The sequence below is a fragment of the Trachinotus anak genome, unplaced genomic scaffold (assembly GCF_046630095.1).
Source record: "Trachinotus anak isolate AG129_WGS33_773 ecotype Australia unplaced genomic scaffold, CSIRO_AGI_Tana_v1 ptg000010l, whole genome shotgun sequence".
Lineage (NCBI taxonomy): Eukaryota > Metazoa > Chordata > Actinopteri > Carangiformes > Carangidae > Trachinotus > Trachinotus anak.
This window is the reverse complement of record NW_027273861.1, coordinates 26,628,321-26,645,665: the sequence shown is the minus strand read 5'-3', so window position 1 is coordinate 26,645,665 and position 17,345 is coordinate 26,628,321. Positions and strand designations below refer to the sequence as shown.

The 17,345-nt window shown below is 41.0% G+C and overlaps 1 protein-coding gene across 7 annotated transcripts in view; it reads right to left on the bottom strand.

The window, feature by feature from the left end:
- The window catches only part of LOC139626197 (contactin-associated protein-like 4), a 103,951-nt gene that overhangs the window by 12,387 nt on the left and 74,219 nt on the right, over nucleotides 1-17,345 (bottom strand). For all 7 annotated transcript variants that reach the window (XM_071486469.1, XM_071486464.1, XM_071486465.1 and 4 more), the window contains 8 exons: nucleotides 16,096-16,215; nucleotides 15,746-15,946; nucleotides 14,573-14,735; nucleotides 13,235-13,362; nucleotides 11,807-11,977; nucleotides 8,622-8,840; nucleotides 4,192-4,431; nucleotides 1,161-1,385 (listed from right to left, as the gene is read on the bottom strand). In XM_071486469.1, the coding sequence (XP_071342570.1) occupies nucleotides 1,161-1,385; nucleotides 4,192-4,431; nucleotides 8,622-8,840; nucleotides 11,807-11,977; nucleotides 13,235-13,362; nucleotides 14,573-14,735; nucleotides 15,746-15,946; nucleotides 16,096-16,215 (1,467 nt within the window). The remainder of the gene's footprint in view (nucleotides 1-1,160; nucleotides 1,386-4,191; nucleotides 4,432-8,621; nucleotides 8,841-11,806; nucleotides 11,978-13,234; nucleotides 13,363-14,572; nucleotides 14,736-15,745; nucleotides 15,947-16,095; nucleotides 16,216-17,345) is intronic.

The following is a 17,345-nucleotide window of genomic DNA, read 5'->3' as shown; positions in this document are numbered from 1 at the left end:
CTGCTGAAAAGGCTGAAGAGAATCATCATTTAAAGAGGAGTCTCTATGCTCATTTCTAGCTCTGCATGTTTTTATTCTGCAACTCCTCTAGAGTAGATTCACAATTTTAAAAGAAATACTTATTTATCTAAAGCTGCCTGTTACGTAGCGCATCAGTTCAGCCCATGACTGAAACAGACAAAGGTCCCCCTCTCTTAAAGCCCACCTTCTTCTGATTAGCCAGCTTCCAGAAACCTGCTGGGGGCTGCATGGCCTCATTCCCTAACGTAACACAACATAATTGATCGGAAGTGGCAACTTCTGAAATCTGCCCTCATGTTTGAGCCAGAGTCTGAAGAGACTGTACCAGTAAATATTACACTTATTGTGCGTCATAATGGTGGATTTAGTCTTTCGATCGTGGTCCGTAACCTGAAGCGCCAGATGGTTTGTTACGCAGAACCATCTGGGAAGGCTTTGTTTGAAAAAGAGCAAGCACCTTTTAAAAAAATACTTGGCAGGTGATTGGATAAACCATCTGTCTGTCACCGTCTATCACAGGCTGATTTGAAACAATCAGATTCTGCATCCTTCCTATTTTCCTCACCATCAGAGGAGCCAAAGCCACTTGGGAGAAGAGCCAAAAACACTTTTTCCGTTGAGAAAAGCCTTCAGTGCTGTTCTATGCTTTTCTTTCAATAAAGAAATACTCTCCCCACTTCTGATATAACTGCAGCATCTATGCTAATATCTTTAGGATCCACCATTTGTTGCTAACTAACAGTTGTCGTTTCTCCCTCAAAGGGACACTGATTGGTCTGAACCGCTGTGGTTCAGCCACTAGCAAAAATCTTGGAGCCTGACAACATGAATTCTCACCCGTGAGAATGTTGTCATGTCAAAAATGTTTTCTTTGAACCTGACACTGTGCATAACAATTGGCGAAGGAGTCAGCAAAGGATGACTGATTCAAGAGGGATGAAAAAAGGAGAGGAGAAGAGGAGAGGAGAGGAGAGGAGAGGAGAGGAAAGGAAAGGAGAGGAGAGGAGAGGAAAGGAGAGGAGAGGAGAGGAGAGGAGAGGTTAATGCAGAAAGGATGAGATAAGAGGAGCAGCTGCTAAAAGAAATTTGGACAGAAAATAGCTGAATAAAAGAGGAAAAATCCATTTGCGTGTTCTCACCATGTTTGTTGATAAGCAGGGCCAGGTATTCCCTGTAGGAAGAGCTGACGTAGAGCAGCAGAGCAGGACTCTGGAGGGTCCTGAAACTCAGGGAGATGTTTTCCCCTCTCAGCGTCAAATCAGAGTAGATGGACGAAGGCCTGGCACTGCTGTTCCTGCTCAGTTCATATGGCTCCTTGAGGATGTAGGTGATGGACACTGACGACTTAAAGCTGGCCGAAACCTCTGAAAGTCGAAAAGTTAGAGGGAGGTGTCACTGGTGGAGCTGACTGGTCAACCTTGTGTCCTATAAAATGTCCCACTCCTGTCAGCCAAGAATAGAAATCTGAGGCTCCAGTGGGCAAGTCAACATGGACCAGAATCTCAAAGGAATGTTTGCAACATCTTGTGGGATTTCTGCCATGAGGAGTTGAGCTGTTTTGAGAGCAAAGGGAGGTCCTACCTAGTGTTGGTATGGTGTTCCTAATAAAGTGCTCACTGAGTGTATATTCAACAAATGACTAATAATGTTTCAGCACCACCTAATCTGTAGTTAAGGTGCTCTTTCACTTCCCTTTATAAGTCAAAACTACCTTTTGTTAAATGATCTCTTTGTGGTGGATTTGGCAAATTCACTGTCTCAGAGTTTAACAACATATCATAATCTATCTCTACAGCACTGACTGACTTTGACATTATGTTGACTTTTAACATTGCCCAACAAGCCCTTTATGCATCATCATGTGGTGAACACAATGGCATGGAGGTCTAGAGGAGTCCTTTAAGATAATCCTGATGCTTGACCTTCACAACAGAATGGGCTCATTGTGACGCACTCGGAATGAGTGTTGAGAGGCGAGCTGTTCAGACAGTGACCCAGACAGACAGTCAGGGTCTACTGTCTGCCGACCGAAGGATTCTCTTCAGAAAACTTTCTGATCTGTACTCTCTCCTCCCCGTTAAAGCACCGGGGCATGATAGGTCATGATAATAAGCTGAAAGCTTTGTCGGTTTACAAATGAATACAAACTTACTGCTTGTCTTGTCTATCTAGTTGTCTAAAAGAGTAGATGTAAATATAACGTACAATAGAAAATCTGGTTTAGCAGCAACTAACACCAACTCCCTGCAAACAGTGATTGACCAATCATAGCTTAGTAGCCGCAACAAGGGACAGCAGGCCTGTCATGCTTTGGATTTCTCTACATGTTTTTTTTTACCCTCTCCGAAACTGAAAACACAAGCAAAGATTAACTTTAAAAAAAAAAGCCCCATTCACAATTAGTACATCCACACAGATTAGTATCCCCACTGTGTATCCTGGATGCTACTTCAGGCTGTCATTAGCAGCTCTGTGCTGCAGCTGAGCAGTGTTATTTTACAACAAAATAACGTTTAGATCCTGCATTATTTCTCATCATACTTCTCATCATCAGAAAGTGATTAGACTGTCTGGAGCGGGGCAGGCTGGTTACCATGCCAACTTCAGTTAAACAAAAGAATTGAAATAGAAGCAAAACAAAAGTTAAGGGATTGCTTTCCACTGCTGGAGAGAGCTCTTGGTACTGATCTTGCAAAGTTTCTTCTGGACTGATAAGTAAACAGCTGTGCTATCTAGCAAAACTTACATAAAGCACCACTGATGAATAAACTCTGAGCAGGCCGAGGCAGTACTTTAGCTTTCAATCCCCCCCAATAGAGCCTGTTTACACCATATCATTTTGAAAGTACAACAGCCAATAGGGAAACTCCAATGTTGACATGTGACATTTGGCTGACCAAAGTGGGAATATGATCACTCAGTTAGTCAGTCACATTCATGATTATAGTGCTAGCTGCACTGTTGAGGTCCAGCTAAAATTTACAATGGGTGGTTTTCAACCATTTAATGAAAAACCATGTTCAGAGCCCCATTAATAACATAAACAACACGAAAAAGCCTATATTATAAAAAACTGCTTAAAAAATTGCTTAATGTATGTAACAAAGAGACATTTCAGTAACAAGACCTTCACAGAGAGTACCAGTGGGTGTGATGTAGGTATGTTATTCCTCTGTGAGTCTGACTAATGCATCACTGTCTGTGACTGGCATATCAAACTGGCAAACAATTCTCTTCTTCTTTATTTGGAGAGCCTTTGGATGGGACACACAGACTGCGCTGGCAAAGTACAATGTAATAAAAAGCCGGAGGCTGCTGTTCAAATCAAACAGTCACAACAATCATATTATACTGATACCATGTGAAAGAAATATCCCTGTTTAATAAAACAAAACAGCTTGTGTAGGTGTAATATAAAATATGATGAGGGAGACATTAAGTTAATATGAATTTAATACTGAGTGGCAGAAAACACCATGAGGAAACATAGAGTTAAAAAATGTGTGTTACTCTAATCACAAAAATACTACCAAATACTTTCTATGCCCTTAAATATTATAAAGGGCTTACTATTATAAAATGTAAAATTGTATATTGAATAAATGTTATTTTTAAAACCTCCAGTACTTGCCACCACGCCTCTTCTTCATGCTTTAGCCCATAAATGATATCCGGAGCAGTTTTATAGCGTACACTTCACTCTGCCTTCTTTAGACACAAACCTATAATGAGCTTCATGCTGAATTAGCCTCCTCCTCTCTTATGCACTGTAAAATTTAAATTGTTGAGGCAGTTGTCTGGATAAAAAACTAAATGAGCCCATGTGAAGTTGGAGGACAGACTTCTCATTATTTTTAAGACTGTGTCAGACCATTTTTCTCAGGTTTTTATGTCCAATGTGTCATTTTGTCAGAGGAGAATAGAAAATTAAAGATCTGAAATTATGTTTTCTGTTGATATGATTAAAGTTCATGTTATTAGTTTTTTTATAAGGGGCTCATTAATTTAATCACTTTTCTTGTATCATTTAAACATGCAGAGTCGTAAAACTGCTCTTCACTGACATTAAAATATCACTGATATGCTCTGTAGGACACAGAACATCAATGAATGAATCAGTGGCTCTGTGTATTTACTGGCAGGCAGTCTTCAGTGTGTCAGCATCTGTACCTTTATGACAGAAGGCTCCAGTGTAGGCAGACTGACTACAGTCGCAAGAGAAACCGTTGGCTTTCTCTACACAGCGACCCTGGTTCTGGCAGAGGGAGCCGTAGCTGCTGCAGTGGCCTGGGCAGCCAGGTCGGACCCCGGGGGTGATCTTCGCCCTCTCCTCCAGGTCCAGAGTGATGCCGTTAAGCTGCAGAGAGCGGATGCAGCCTAGAAAGCCTTTCTGTCTGGACGCGGTACCCCCTGTCAACGAAAAACAAATACCACACACATGAGACACTGGTTTTCTTTTTCTGTATGTCACATTCAGTGTTGCTAGATTCGACTGACACCAAGCAGCCCATAGAGTTTCCAACTCACCCATTTGTCATATGTTCAATTGCTTCCCCATTATCTACCTGTGTATAGTATAACTGGCTCAAAATTGACAGTGACAATGAGGAAAAATGATATTCACCAAGTCTTTCAGACAAATATTCACTTATATGAATAGATGTTGCCTGCTGTTACTGCCACTCCCACCTGCCTGCACCAGCTCCCCATTCCCTTATTAGCTCCAATGTCTAAACACCGGTTTGCATCCACTTGTTCTTGGCTAGATTGCCTTAGTTCCTTGGCTCTGTTCTTTGCTTGTCTGATTGTGCTTTTGACCTTGCCTGTAAAATTTGGATTTTGCCTCAGCCCAACCCTTTGTACTTTGTTCCTGCATGGATTTTTGTATCCTTGTGTTTTTTGTTTTTTTTCTTTTTTTAAGTTTTCTCTTTACTTTTACACCTGCCTCCTGAGTTGTGCTCTTGGGTCCCTTTTCTGAGAGCCATGATAGATTCAACCTTTAGCAAGGTTTTTCTCAAGAGCTAACTGAATGATGGTGTGAAAAGGAACAAAAAAGCTTCAGCTTAATTGTAATAAGCTCAAATGCCGTTTGGTTTTATGGGCCCACTCTGAGCTTCAAAATCACTCTTCAGAAACCTATGGATGAGGTCACAGAGCCTACGTCCATCTTTATTTCCCGTCTGTGCGAAGAGCCGACGCACTGAAATATAGTGTGACTTTTCTTTGGGGGTACACCACCCAAACAGTACAAAAAGTAGCCCACATCATCAAACTATCTTTATCTGCCAAATTAACTCCCATCCTGTCTCTGTATGGTTGTGAATCTCAAACAGTTTCTGTCTACTCTGCATTAAATTGTGATTGGCAGTCACACGTTGCCACTGCAGCTCAACAGGGCCATGTCTGCTCTGCAGGGAACTGAGACACTGACACTGCCTGTATCACTGTGCTGGCTCTTGATTGGTTAACTGTGAGGCTGATTAGCCATCTGGTGTCTGATATTCATCCAGCCATCGCTTCCTCCTTTCACCTGACATTTAACTCTGTAATATAGCAACCTCACACTGCTCACGGAGTTTAGACTTGACTAAATTACATTTCTCCCCGAGTTCCACGCTGGCGACATCTTATTTTATATCCACGTGTGACAGTTGTTATTGTTCTCGCTGATTGGAATTGGCAGGGTATTACTCTCACAGTTTGAGTCTGGAAAAGCTTCAAATGTTCAGCCAGAGCAGATTTTTATGTAAAGCACAAACCTCTGTGAGACTCTAGTCTCCTTCTGCAGCAGGAGTTATAAAACACACACTACACGATATGAGCACACAGAGTCATTTAAATATTCTCTAAGTGGCTGAAAGTTTGACTAGACTGAAACACATGCACAGCAAATGTCTGTTTAATTCTGATTTAACCAGCAAAAGGTACAATTTGAAATTTCTATAAAATAATAGTTGTGACCCCAAGAAAAGGATCAAAACCTTTGGGCACTTAAGCTAAAAGACCAGTGTCTCCTGAGGGACAGAACCTCTGGCCAAGACAGAGAAATAAAAGTCAGGAACTGCCAGAGAAATAAGTCCTGCAGGAGTCAAAAGAAAACACTGTTTGACTGTGAGAATCTCAGCCACTTAAACAGCTTTAGATTCTCACCTCATGGTGTTAGAACAAAAAAAAAAGGGTCTGGTAAAAAGCAAGGCTAAATACTTGTTTCGTTAACAGTGTATTTGGCCACTTCTGATGTGACACAAAGAACTAAGCAAAAGAACAGACCCACACATATCTGCTCATGTCAGCCAACACAGACACTATAACATGACTCATTAATAGGAGTATTATTGTAAACACAGCTTGTAAAGATGCGTGTCGCAGCGTGTATACAAAATTAATTTCTTTCGTTGGCAATAAATTAAGTTGAACCAGAATATCTTTGTAATATAAACTCACCCAAGGCAATATTACGGCTTATTAACAATTTTCTGGAGTACATGGCTCCTCATTCTCCAAAACATGAGTGTAGAGACAGCTAAATGCAAAAACCTTTGCTGTAAATCAAGTCTTTGTCAAACACAAACACCCTCTCCCACAGCAGTCTATTTCAAACATCCCATCACATTTCCTTTCAAACATATAAATCCCCACACATCACCGGTAAACACCATCCAGGACGGTCCTGGCCATACAAGGAGAAAAACCCATGGTCACTTGCTTCTAGCTGTTCATGGAGGATTATTAGCTTAACACAGCCAGCCAATCAATGTCCACCTCCATCCCTCTGCATCTCTCCAATCTCATCATTATTTGTTGGTTGTTTTTTTTCCCCCTTCAAAAATGTTTATTTACAAATGAACGAATGTCTATAATATTTGCAGAAAGATAAAGCCTCATAATACAAGATGGATTTTCATCCCCCTCAAACACAGTTTGAAAGATAAGAGTGAGTGGCTGAGCAGAATTATGAAAGTCTGTGGAAGACATGAAGAGTTTGGGCTAAAGAAGAGTGTGATTGCTGAAAAGTGTATAGAAAGGCCTGAGTTCCATAAAATAACATCACAGTCTGTTCTTGTAGTATTTAATAGTCAACCAGCTTGAATGCGACATTTGCAAAAATCCCAAAAGGTTAAACTTGTCACAGTTCAAGTTCAAAATGTACATATTAACCAGGAAAAGTGCTGCTTCCAGCCATTAATTCAGGTAAATGTTTTTTTTTTTTTTTTTTTTAAATGATACAGCAGGTGATATTCAGTATTTCTTATTGTCGACATCACATGAAAAAACACAGAGCCAGGCACTGATCTTATTCCTCTGTGTCACAGGGATCTATTCCTGTCCTTTAAACAGCCATATGGTGAACTACCACGAACAAGGCCAGTGTGGTTTATCTAAAATGAATTCCACCTACAAAAGCCTTCTGTCCTGAATACTCGTGTGCAGTGGGCGGCAGGTGAAAATAGTCCCCAAAAAACCACAGTGGCCAGCTGTTTGAGGAAATTATTCATCATTTTTTGAAAATACAACTTTAGATTTGTGAAACCATTTCATTGGGAACCAGTGGACTTGAGACTGAATGCCACAGACAGGATAGAGATCTGAGAGAAATATAATATGAAGAAATTAACTATCACATTGTTGTTAATGTGTCATGAGGTGAAATGTCTTCAGCTGCTTGTCAGAATTAAAGTATCGTCTGACTAAATGTGATTTTTAGACGTGCGAGTTAGATCAAAGCAGAAGGTGCACAATTCAATAAGGCTCTGCTCAGATCTTTACAGGCTACACACATACGCATAAATACACAAACACTACATAATCCACTCTATTAGCACACCATAATACATGGGTATTTATGAAAGCCAATTATTGTTCAGTGCTCAGAAGGCATCGACTTAGCATCTTCGTTTTCCAGTGCAGCACCAAAGGCTCAACCCAGCCAATATACCAGCAGCACTTGTTAACACTACTCACCGCTTTCTAAGCCCCTTGGAGCAGCTGGGTCATAAAAGACCCTGAAGTTGATGTTTACTGTTATTTGACATGTTCAGCTGCTTGCTACTGGTGGTGGAACTCCAGCAGCTGCCCTTCTGAGACTGTGCGTGGTGCAGCAGCAAAACTTTCATCTAAATAAGAAGCACTGTGTTGAAAAAATAGAAGTAGGAAGGAAATTGAAGCACTTACTGTGTCCATGGAAAGGGTCTGCAGAGATTTAATTTCTGTGAGCGGCTGTCTACTTCAGGAGGAGCTGGTGAGACTAAAAGACTGTAATTTCCTTGCTCCCTCCACTCAAAAAATATCTTTTTCTCAGCAGGTCTTTGTGTGTTTGTGCCTGTGGACACATTTGCATGCTTGTTTGTAAGCGTGTGTCTGAGATGCAAGCGGATAAGACATGGTGGTAATTATCACTAGTAATCAGCTGCTAATGAGGTTAATGTTCACACAGCACAACTCAACTGAACGTTATGCACAAATCCTACTCCCTCAAACTAACCCTGACTCCCTTACCGAACACTATTAAGCCTTTAAAAAGCTCTTACTTCAAATTTTCCTCATCTAACATTTTCAAGGCAGTTTGGAAACACACACACATAAATTTACACTCTCCTCACCTATGAACAACTGGCTGTTGAGCTGCAGATGAATGTGTCCGTCAGCAGGAGCCTCCTGTGTGGCGGCAGGGAACTCGTCAACACGAAGCGATGCCTCCTTCACGTTTCGCTCAGCTCGCACGCTGTGCCACCGGTTGTCGTTCAGCAGGATGCTCGTCTCCACTCGCACCTCCAGTGGCCCGTTTCCCACATCAAAGGAGAAGACGACCTCAGAGGAGGCTGGGGAGGGGGGTGAGAGGTCAGATGACTGAGGAGGATGAGATAAAGTAAAGTGAGGAAACACAGAAGTTTGTTGGTTGTTGCACACAGGCTGTGAGTTTGGATGTCGGGGTGACTGTCACACCAGCGGAGCGAGTTTGACTTGTTCTTGTTGATTTCCAACAGGCTGCTTATAAAACCTTTCCTGACACTTGGAGATAATTGTGTCCTCTGATGAGTGAGACATTGTAAATCCCTCATGTCACTTCCAAAGGCGCCACAGCTCCATCTTCACACAGCGACAGACTTTAAACAAACGATCACGACCCTGTGTGTAATGATGTTGACACTTTAAAAGCTGTTAAAAGATGTTCCTGCAGTTCCATCATTTTTGCTGATGTTCCACGTGAAATGTGTGAAATCCATCCAGCCAGGGAGGAACAGTCTCAGTCAGCAGAAGTATGAAGAAGTTATTTCGACATAGTTAACTATGTTGTTTGGTAATGAGGTTTGTCAGGGATTAGATTCTCTGTATCTATAATTGTTAATTTTTGCCACAAAATTTAACAGAAAGAGCTTTAAGACTGAAATTTTTCATTTTAGTTGTAAAACTGTGGCAGACTTTAATAAAAATATGGGTCTTTTTTTTCTGCCTCATTATTCAGGAAAAGTATTTTTCCTCAGTTTGGCACCAGTCTGTGCCAGTCGTGGTCCTCCATCATCACATGTTGGCAGAAGTATGAAGTGACTCTCTCCCACCCGTCCATCTGTTGGCAGGATGGACAGACAGCTGGACACAAATCTGAGAGGATTCGGAGACCAGCCCAGGGCAGAAAAGAGACTGCAGCTATTGACTTTGTGGTGTGTGTGTGTGTGTGTGTGTGTGTGTGTGTGTGTGTGTGTGTGTGTTTGTGTCAACTGTGTCTATAGCTATTACCTTCTTCAGTCACTTTTATTTCAGTTGTTCTTTACTTCAGATCTTCATTCTTTGTGACATTTGTAGGTTCACTTTGAATAAGAAACAATGTGTAACCTGCTAATGACATTCCCATCTGCCTCAGCTACACCTTGTGCTTTGTGCTAATTTGCTAATTTTTACATGCTATCACATTAAACTGAACATCATAAACATTGTACCTGCTAAATGAGCATAATTAGCATGCTCATTGTGAGCACAGCATGCTAATGCTATCATTTTGCTTAAAACCCTGCTGTGCTGAGGTACAGACTCTCATATTTTTACCTACAGTAATAATACTAATATTAATTGTACTACTACTACTACTACTACTACTACTACTACTACTACTACTACTAATAATAATAATAATAATAATAATAATAATAATAACTAATAATACTACAGAGATGAACTTGAACTTGAATATTTTGTTACTTTCTCCACTTTGTTGGTAAAGCAAGAAATGTACAGGTACTATCACAAAGTAGTGTTACAATATTGGACAGGAGGGGGTTAGCTGATCAGCTTCAGTTGAAATGAAACCTATTCTTGCTAAGACATGAGGCTGTAAGTCTTTGTGTGATCCCATGTGGTACTGAAAGTCCAAACCTAATCTAGGCTAGCGTGTTGGTGTGTAGTCATTAATCTTCACAGCCTTTACACAGCTTTGTTAGGTTAAAAACTTAACCTACAATAAAGAGAGGTGAGCTGAAGGCCACACAGAGTCTGTTCATCCATCATGACACTGCCAGCATGCCTGTGCTCCACATTTGTGACATCTGTGTGTGAACAAAACATCATCCCTCACAGATGATGCTGACAGTGGAGGGAGAAGCCGCACTGCTGTGGGTCTGTGGAGCCCTTTGAGAGAAAAACCCAGAAGCATTACTTAATTTAGAAGCTGCGCTCTGGCGTGGCTGCTGTCATGTTAACGGCAGTAATGTTATGCAGTAATGATACAGAGTCACCTCAGCACCAGCTGTCATAATAACAGAAGTAATAAGAGACGTGCTCCACCGTAACGATGCTGGGGTTTCCCCAAGGAGCGGGGCTGCCATTGTCCTACTGCCTGAACATGTATGTGTGTGAGTGAGAGAGAGAGACAAAGGAAGAGGGAGACATGAGAACACCATAGTTCCCAGAGATCACTTGTTGAGGAGTGTGCCCAGCAGTGCAACATCTATTCCTTGGACTACATGCAGACTTCTACTTACACCAAACAAGCCAACATAAAGGCATCACTTTCTGTGCAGCAGAGGTTAAAGTACCCCCCTCCCACCCCACCCCCACTCCACAAAGTCCTTAAACAACAGAATACATCATTTTTAATTGCCTTACAGAGCAGCACAAGAACTTTCTGATCTAACGCTACAGTCAGCAGAGCAACGTTATTTAATAGTGCCTTCCAACAACATTCCTGATCTGATGTGGCTATAGTTACGGTTTAGTTATTTTTAGGCACAATAACAGTTTGTTTAGGGTTAGGGTCAAGGTTGGTTATAGCCTAGACCCAAGCACCCACACTCACTCATTTTCTCATAAGCTGCTGACAGACAAGAACATTAAAGACCCTCTCCAGGCACAATTTGTGTCTACTTTGGTTTTTCCACGGAAAAAGTTCAATTACTGAGTGAAAATTTCTCTCTCATTGTAAATCAAAATCTATGAATATGCAAATATTTTTTGTTTTGAAAGTGTAACTTATAGACTCAAGATCTCTCCTACAGTGAAAACCCTGTGTTTGCTCTGGAGGTTTCAAGCATCAACTTGAGTAAATTGTTTTGGACACAAACTCATGCTTGTACTATAACTGCCCCCCTCCTTAGATGAATGTGAAAACAAACTTCTAGAGTCAAACTCTGCACATGTTATTCTGCACGGTGGCGGTGAAACATCAAAGAGAAATAAGAAGCAAAGTTCATGTTGAGTGACTATAACAGCCTCCCACAATCAGGTATTTAGAACAAAGCAAGAACAAAAAAACGTACATGGTAATGAGGCAGACTATTCCTACATTCTCACTTACAGCGGAGTTCGATGCGGATGAAATCCTTGATACCCAGATTTTCCAGGAAGACCCCGGAAGAGGATGTGGTTTTAAACAGAAAGGAAATGTCTGCATTCAGCTCTCCGTGGAAGGTGGGGAAGTGAAGGTAAGACGTCTCTTTGTCAAAAAACGCAGCATTCCAGAAGTTCTCTGTAAGACAGAAAAATCATCTCACCTCTTCTTCTTCATGTTTTTCCTTTTTTTCCTTAATATAAAGTAATGTGGATTTGTTTTATTTTTCAAAAGTGCATATATCACTTTGGAAAAAAAGCTTATTAAAAAAAGCTCATTATGATGGCTGTATAATGAAAATCATGTAGTAAACAAATGAACCAACTGCTCAGCTAATTAGCTAAGAACAAAGGCATAACTCTGACTGTGCTATCTCATTTATGTTGATTTATCTAGCATGGCATTTATTTATATATTTTTGATTAGTTGTTAAACTGAAGACTGAAATTAAAGGCAATTAACAAGGTAAAAATATATCACTTAGATTAGTTTATTATATGTCTTTCCATCAAAAGTTGTTGAGCATGAAGGGAGTGATAGGCCTACTTTAGCTACTGGTTAACTAATTAGCAAGTATATTTGGCTGCAGTCTATTTTTTCATTAAAGAATATTTTTTATTCAACTACACAGTGAGCTGAATTAAAGGAATCCTTGTATCCAATCTCTCTCCTGCAGCTGAAGTGTTTCTTCAAATATGTGAGTAAAGTAACAAGTACATCATGGCTGTTTTGTAGAGGTTTTGAGTAGGTTTGCTAGCAAACTGCTATGTAAAACCATAGTACTTTCACACATATACCCAGAATTTGGTACACTTCAGAACGAGAATTGTGGGAATCAGGAAATGGAAATTTCAAGACTTTCAATAAAAGGAAAAAACAAAACAAAACAGTAAATAACATCCTATATTTTATATTTATCCTATATCTTATTCATTTTAGATAAATAATTTAACTAATTTTGAGTAATTTATCCTTACACATTTAATCAATCAATGTGTTTATTAATCAACCAATGCCTTTATTAGGCACTGGTCCTCAGTTTAAGCCGTTAACCATGGCGAATGGTTCTATTATCTTAACATGAAAAGTTATTAAACATTTAATTGGAGGTATGAAAAAATCAGGCAGAAAAAAGCCTGGGGGTTAACTGGTTAAATAGTATTCCATCAAAACACAATTACAGAAAACACATTCCCGATGTATAATATCAAAATATCCACAGAGAAGATAATACATGAGGATTGAGGAGTCAACACTTACACCAGCCACTGTGGGGTCCAAAAGTCTGAGACCACTTGCCTATTTCATGGCAAATATGAATACACATACACTGTATACAGTGTACACCGTACATGTAAAGAAATGTGGAATAACCTGTAACTGAAATGGACTTACTGTCGCCATGACAACGGAGGGGTCCCACCATGTAGGCAGCCTCCGACCCCGGCCTCTGGATGTCACCCAGCACCAGAGACCTGACTGGGAGGAACTCCTTGTGGGTGAGTAGGCCTGAGTCATTTGCCCTGTAAGCGGGGGAGGAGGGTGAAGGAAGGAGGAGATGCAGGAGAAGAAAGACGACAGAAGGAAGAGGAGGAGATGAGGAGGAAGTGAAGGAAGAGGCACAGGAGAGGAGCAGCAGAGGAGAAGGATTAGAATAGGATTGGGAGGAAGGCAAGGTGGAAAAAAAGAGGAGGAGGTTGATTAGAAAAGGAAAAGGGAGAGAAAGAGTTGGAAAAGTAGATGAAGAGGAGGAGAGGGAGAAGGAGGTGAAGAACAGGATATCAGCATTAGCGAGCTGAATAATCAGTGCATGCCGAGCAGGTGTAAAACTGGTGCCTGACTGAACTCAAGCCACACTGTGTTTGAAAAATTGTTCACACAAAGACAAAGAGTTTCAGCTGACACGACATGTCTCCATGATGTTTTGTGGAACCACTTTATGAGGGAACGTAGGCTGAATGATTCATCTGCACATTCGCCATGGACACACTCGGCTCCGCGGTGTTTCAAATTCCAGCAGGCGGCTTTGTTGTTGCAAATTTTTGTCAAAAAATAAATCTAGGACTGTAGGCACATACAGCGCCGGTGAATCTGATGCTATACTGACGGCAAGAGAAAGGCTTTAAAAATAGAGCCGGAGTTGCACAGATTTAGGAAGGGAGATAATAGAAATACAGACCTTTGGCTATGCAGACAGTAGCAGGATTGGTTACAATACAAGAAAATGGGTCTCGCTGCAGAATTGGTCACAGGATTGGGGAAGGTGACCTAAATACAGAATTGCTTACAGCATGGATAAAAGGATTTAAATACAGGATAGGATAAAAAATGAAGAGGGATGTTTAAATATCTTGGGATTTGTCCCGGACGTCTCATGGCTCCTTTCAGTCCGGTAAGGCAGGATGTGATGGTAAACACTGAATCGTATTAATGACTCGTGATTAAAGGAGATTTCATTAAAGCATTTCAGGCTCAGAAGCAAGGTATTTTTACACCTGTCCTTATGTGAAACATTAAAATATATCTTTTTATAGCTGGTCCAACCAATTAATTACTTTTATGGACATTAAAGTTGAGTTGGTACAAAAGCAAGTTTGATTTAGAGTAAAAAAAAAAAAACTGGTGCACAGTGGTTCTTCTTTGACAGTATGCAGACATGCCCATGCTCAGCAGTTATTATTTGACATAGTCACGATCTTATTATAGCATGCTAACATTTGCACAGTACAGTACCACTGGTCGTAGTCAGCATCACAGTTGCAGTAGTGATTTGAATCCAGACAGCTGTCCTGCAGACCACAGGCACACTGACGGCTGCCCGGCTGAGCTCCACCCCAGTATGTCTGGACCTGACCTGGATCCAGACCTCCCACCCACCAACTGAATGGGGCCCCCTCTGAAACACACACAAACACACACACACACACACACACACACACACTTTCATCCTTCTGTACTCCAAGGACCAGTTACACCGCAAAACAGAGCTGGAATTCACATTAATTTTACAACAGAGGTAAGACAATGAATCCCACTAGGATACATGAACTAATATCTGAACAGGAAACATCTCTGACAGAGAACTGTCACTCATCTATAATTTCAATCGCAAAAAATGTGTTGATGAATTTAGGTCCGTGCTTTGCTTGCATATAAAAATGGGACATAGAGAGATCTTCCCCTCTTTTCCTTACTCCTTCTGTCTGTCCCTCCATTGATCTGAAAACACCCATCTCTGTAGGACTTCAGCACAAAGCAACAACACTCTGTCACTTCCTTGATGTGAATCCTTACAGCCTTGCTGCCCTGCCTTGACCATGTGCCACTGCTGTTTCCCTGATAAAATTGGACAGATAATGGGCAGCTGCTCTCTCAAGACTTCTCTCCCTCACAAGAATGCTGATAAGTAGGCTTTGTATGTGTACACAGTGGTGGTGCACAGGCCAAAACAGGATGGGTGGCCGTCTTCAGGGCAGTTTGAAGCTTGAGGTGTCCTGTTTTCCGATAAGGAGTAGAAAGAAAGGTAAGCAGATGTTTAGGAGAAACATCGTAGAAACAAAAACAAGTGATTATCTAATTGAGAAACTAAGTGGTGTAAATAGAAGTTAAGCAGCAGCAGCAGTGGAGAAGGAGAAAATGCACAACAGAAAATGTAACTGATGTTTTAGTTAAATCAACTTTTTGCACCTCTCCTCCTCTGGTGCCAGATACAGATCCCTCAGATGCAGAAGAACCTCGACACGCTCTCCTCCACTTCTAACGCACACAAACACACCCAAGTGCTCAACAATGACAATAAAACTTGTATCTCAATCTCACTTTCCTCCAAAAATCATCTCAGTGACTTAGATTCAACTTAAAAGAAAAAAAATAAAAATCAGAAAGAGCTTTTTCTCCAGGCCTCACCTGGTGTGTTGAGGAGGCGGGACCTCCTGCAGTGGTAGGACAGCTCCTGCTCACAGTGCTCTGACTGGCCGATGATGGCTGCCAGCTGCTCCTCCTCAGAGGCGTAGTCGAAGTGGGCTGAATGTTGGTTTCTCTCAGGAGACGAATGAACCCTGGTCAGCTCGGTGTTGTTGTGCCGGATCACCATCCACGCCCTGTCCTCTGGCGGGAAGACGAAGAGAAGCGAGAGACGAGGGGAAATCAATCAAATAAATTCTGAGTATGCAAATCTGGAACTGCGTGAAGATAGGAAGCTGGGAGAAGAGAGTGGAGGGAGACGTACTGGTGCTGTGTGTGCGTTTGTGTGCTACCTGTCATGTTGCAGTAGATGAGCTGGGGTTTGATCGGTCCACTGCCGTCAACGTCTATGTAGTGATGTCCTGATGTGTTGCCTTTGTGTTTGTACGCCTCACACGACTGCTCGTATGTTGCTGAGGAGGAAAACAGAATCAACAGCATGTGGTTTGGCTGCTTTGGCTCATGGGATGGAAAGCAGGTTGTTATATTGCACCACTTCACTATCAAGTCTGCATTGATCTTGATATCTTGCAAGTGTTTCCAAGTTTGTAAGAACCAGGGGCTTGTGAGGCAGCGTGCTTTTTATTTTCATAAAACATCGGGACAACTGCATTTCTGTGTTGTACTTGTCAAAATACAGAGAGCTGAAATGTGCGGCTGCAAGCTTCACAAAAGACATCAGTGATTCAGCCAAACACAGCTGTCTTCTACAAATGATGTTTTCTATCAACATAATAATGACATGTTGTCAATTAACTTATTATCTGAATTTACAAAAAACATTTTTCAATCAGTACAACAATCCTGTCTCCTAGAAATTATATTTCTATACAACTAACCTGCAACAGCAAATATGTTTTGTGGGAAATGTAATCACTGGCTGGATTATCAGATGCAATGTGTTTTTTGAATGATGGGAAGATACATTTATTAACAGCAGCAGATTTACAAGGAGGTGATTGTGGTGGACGGCAGGCACATAAAGCTGTCACACCAGAGAGGCTGAGGGCTCACATCCACAGTCCTGTGTGTGGCTGAGGCAACAACCACATAATGTAAATAAAGACGTTGTGTCTGAAGTGAAGTTTTTCAGGTTCTGTGAGTAAACAGAACCATAAATCAGTTTAATAATGCTGGAGTCTGTGCTGTGGAGATTTTGGCAGAAAACAAATACGCTGTCTGTGAATATTTCACTGATGTGTAAATTACATAAATTATGCAAATACTTAAGCTAACAACATATTTTCATTGTGTTTATAGAAAATGAAATCCGATGACAAATACATTTCCTACAAAATGTCTTTGATGTTGTAATTTAGTTGTATACAAACATCATTTCTGGGAGACAGAGTGTTGAGTTTGAGAACCAAAGTTTTCAGGAAAGAGTATGGTTAAATATTCAAGCAGTTGAAACTACTGATGTATTTGCTTTATTAATATTGAGCAAAAGAATCACGTCTTTCCCAAACCTGAACCAACATGCTTTTGCCGATAAATATAGAGCTTCCTTCACTAGACAAAACATTACCGAGGAACATAATCC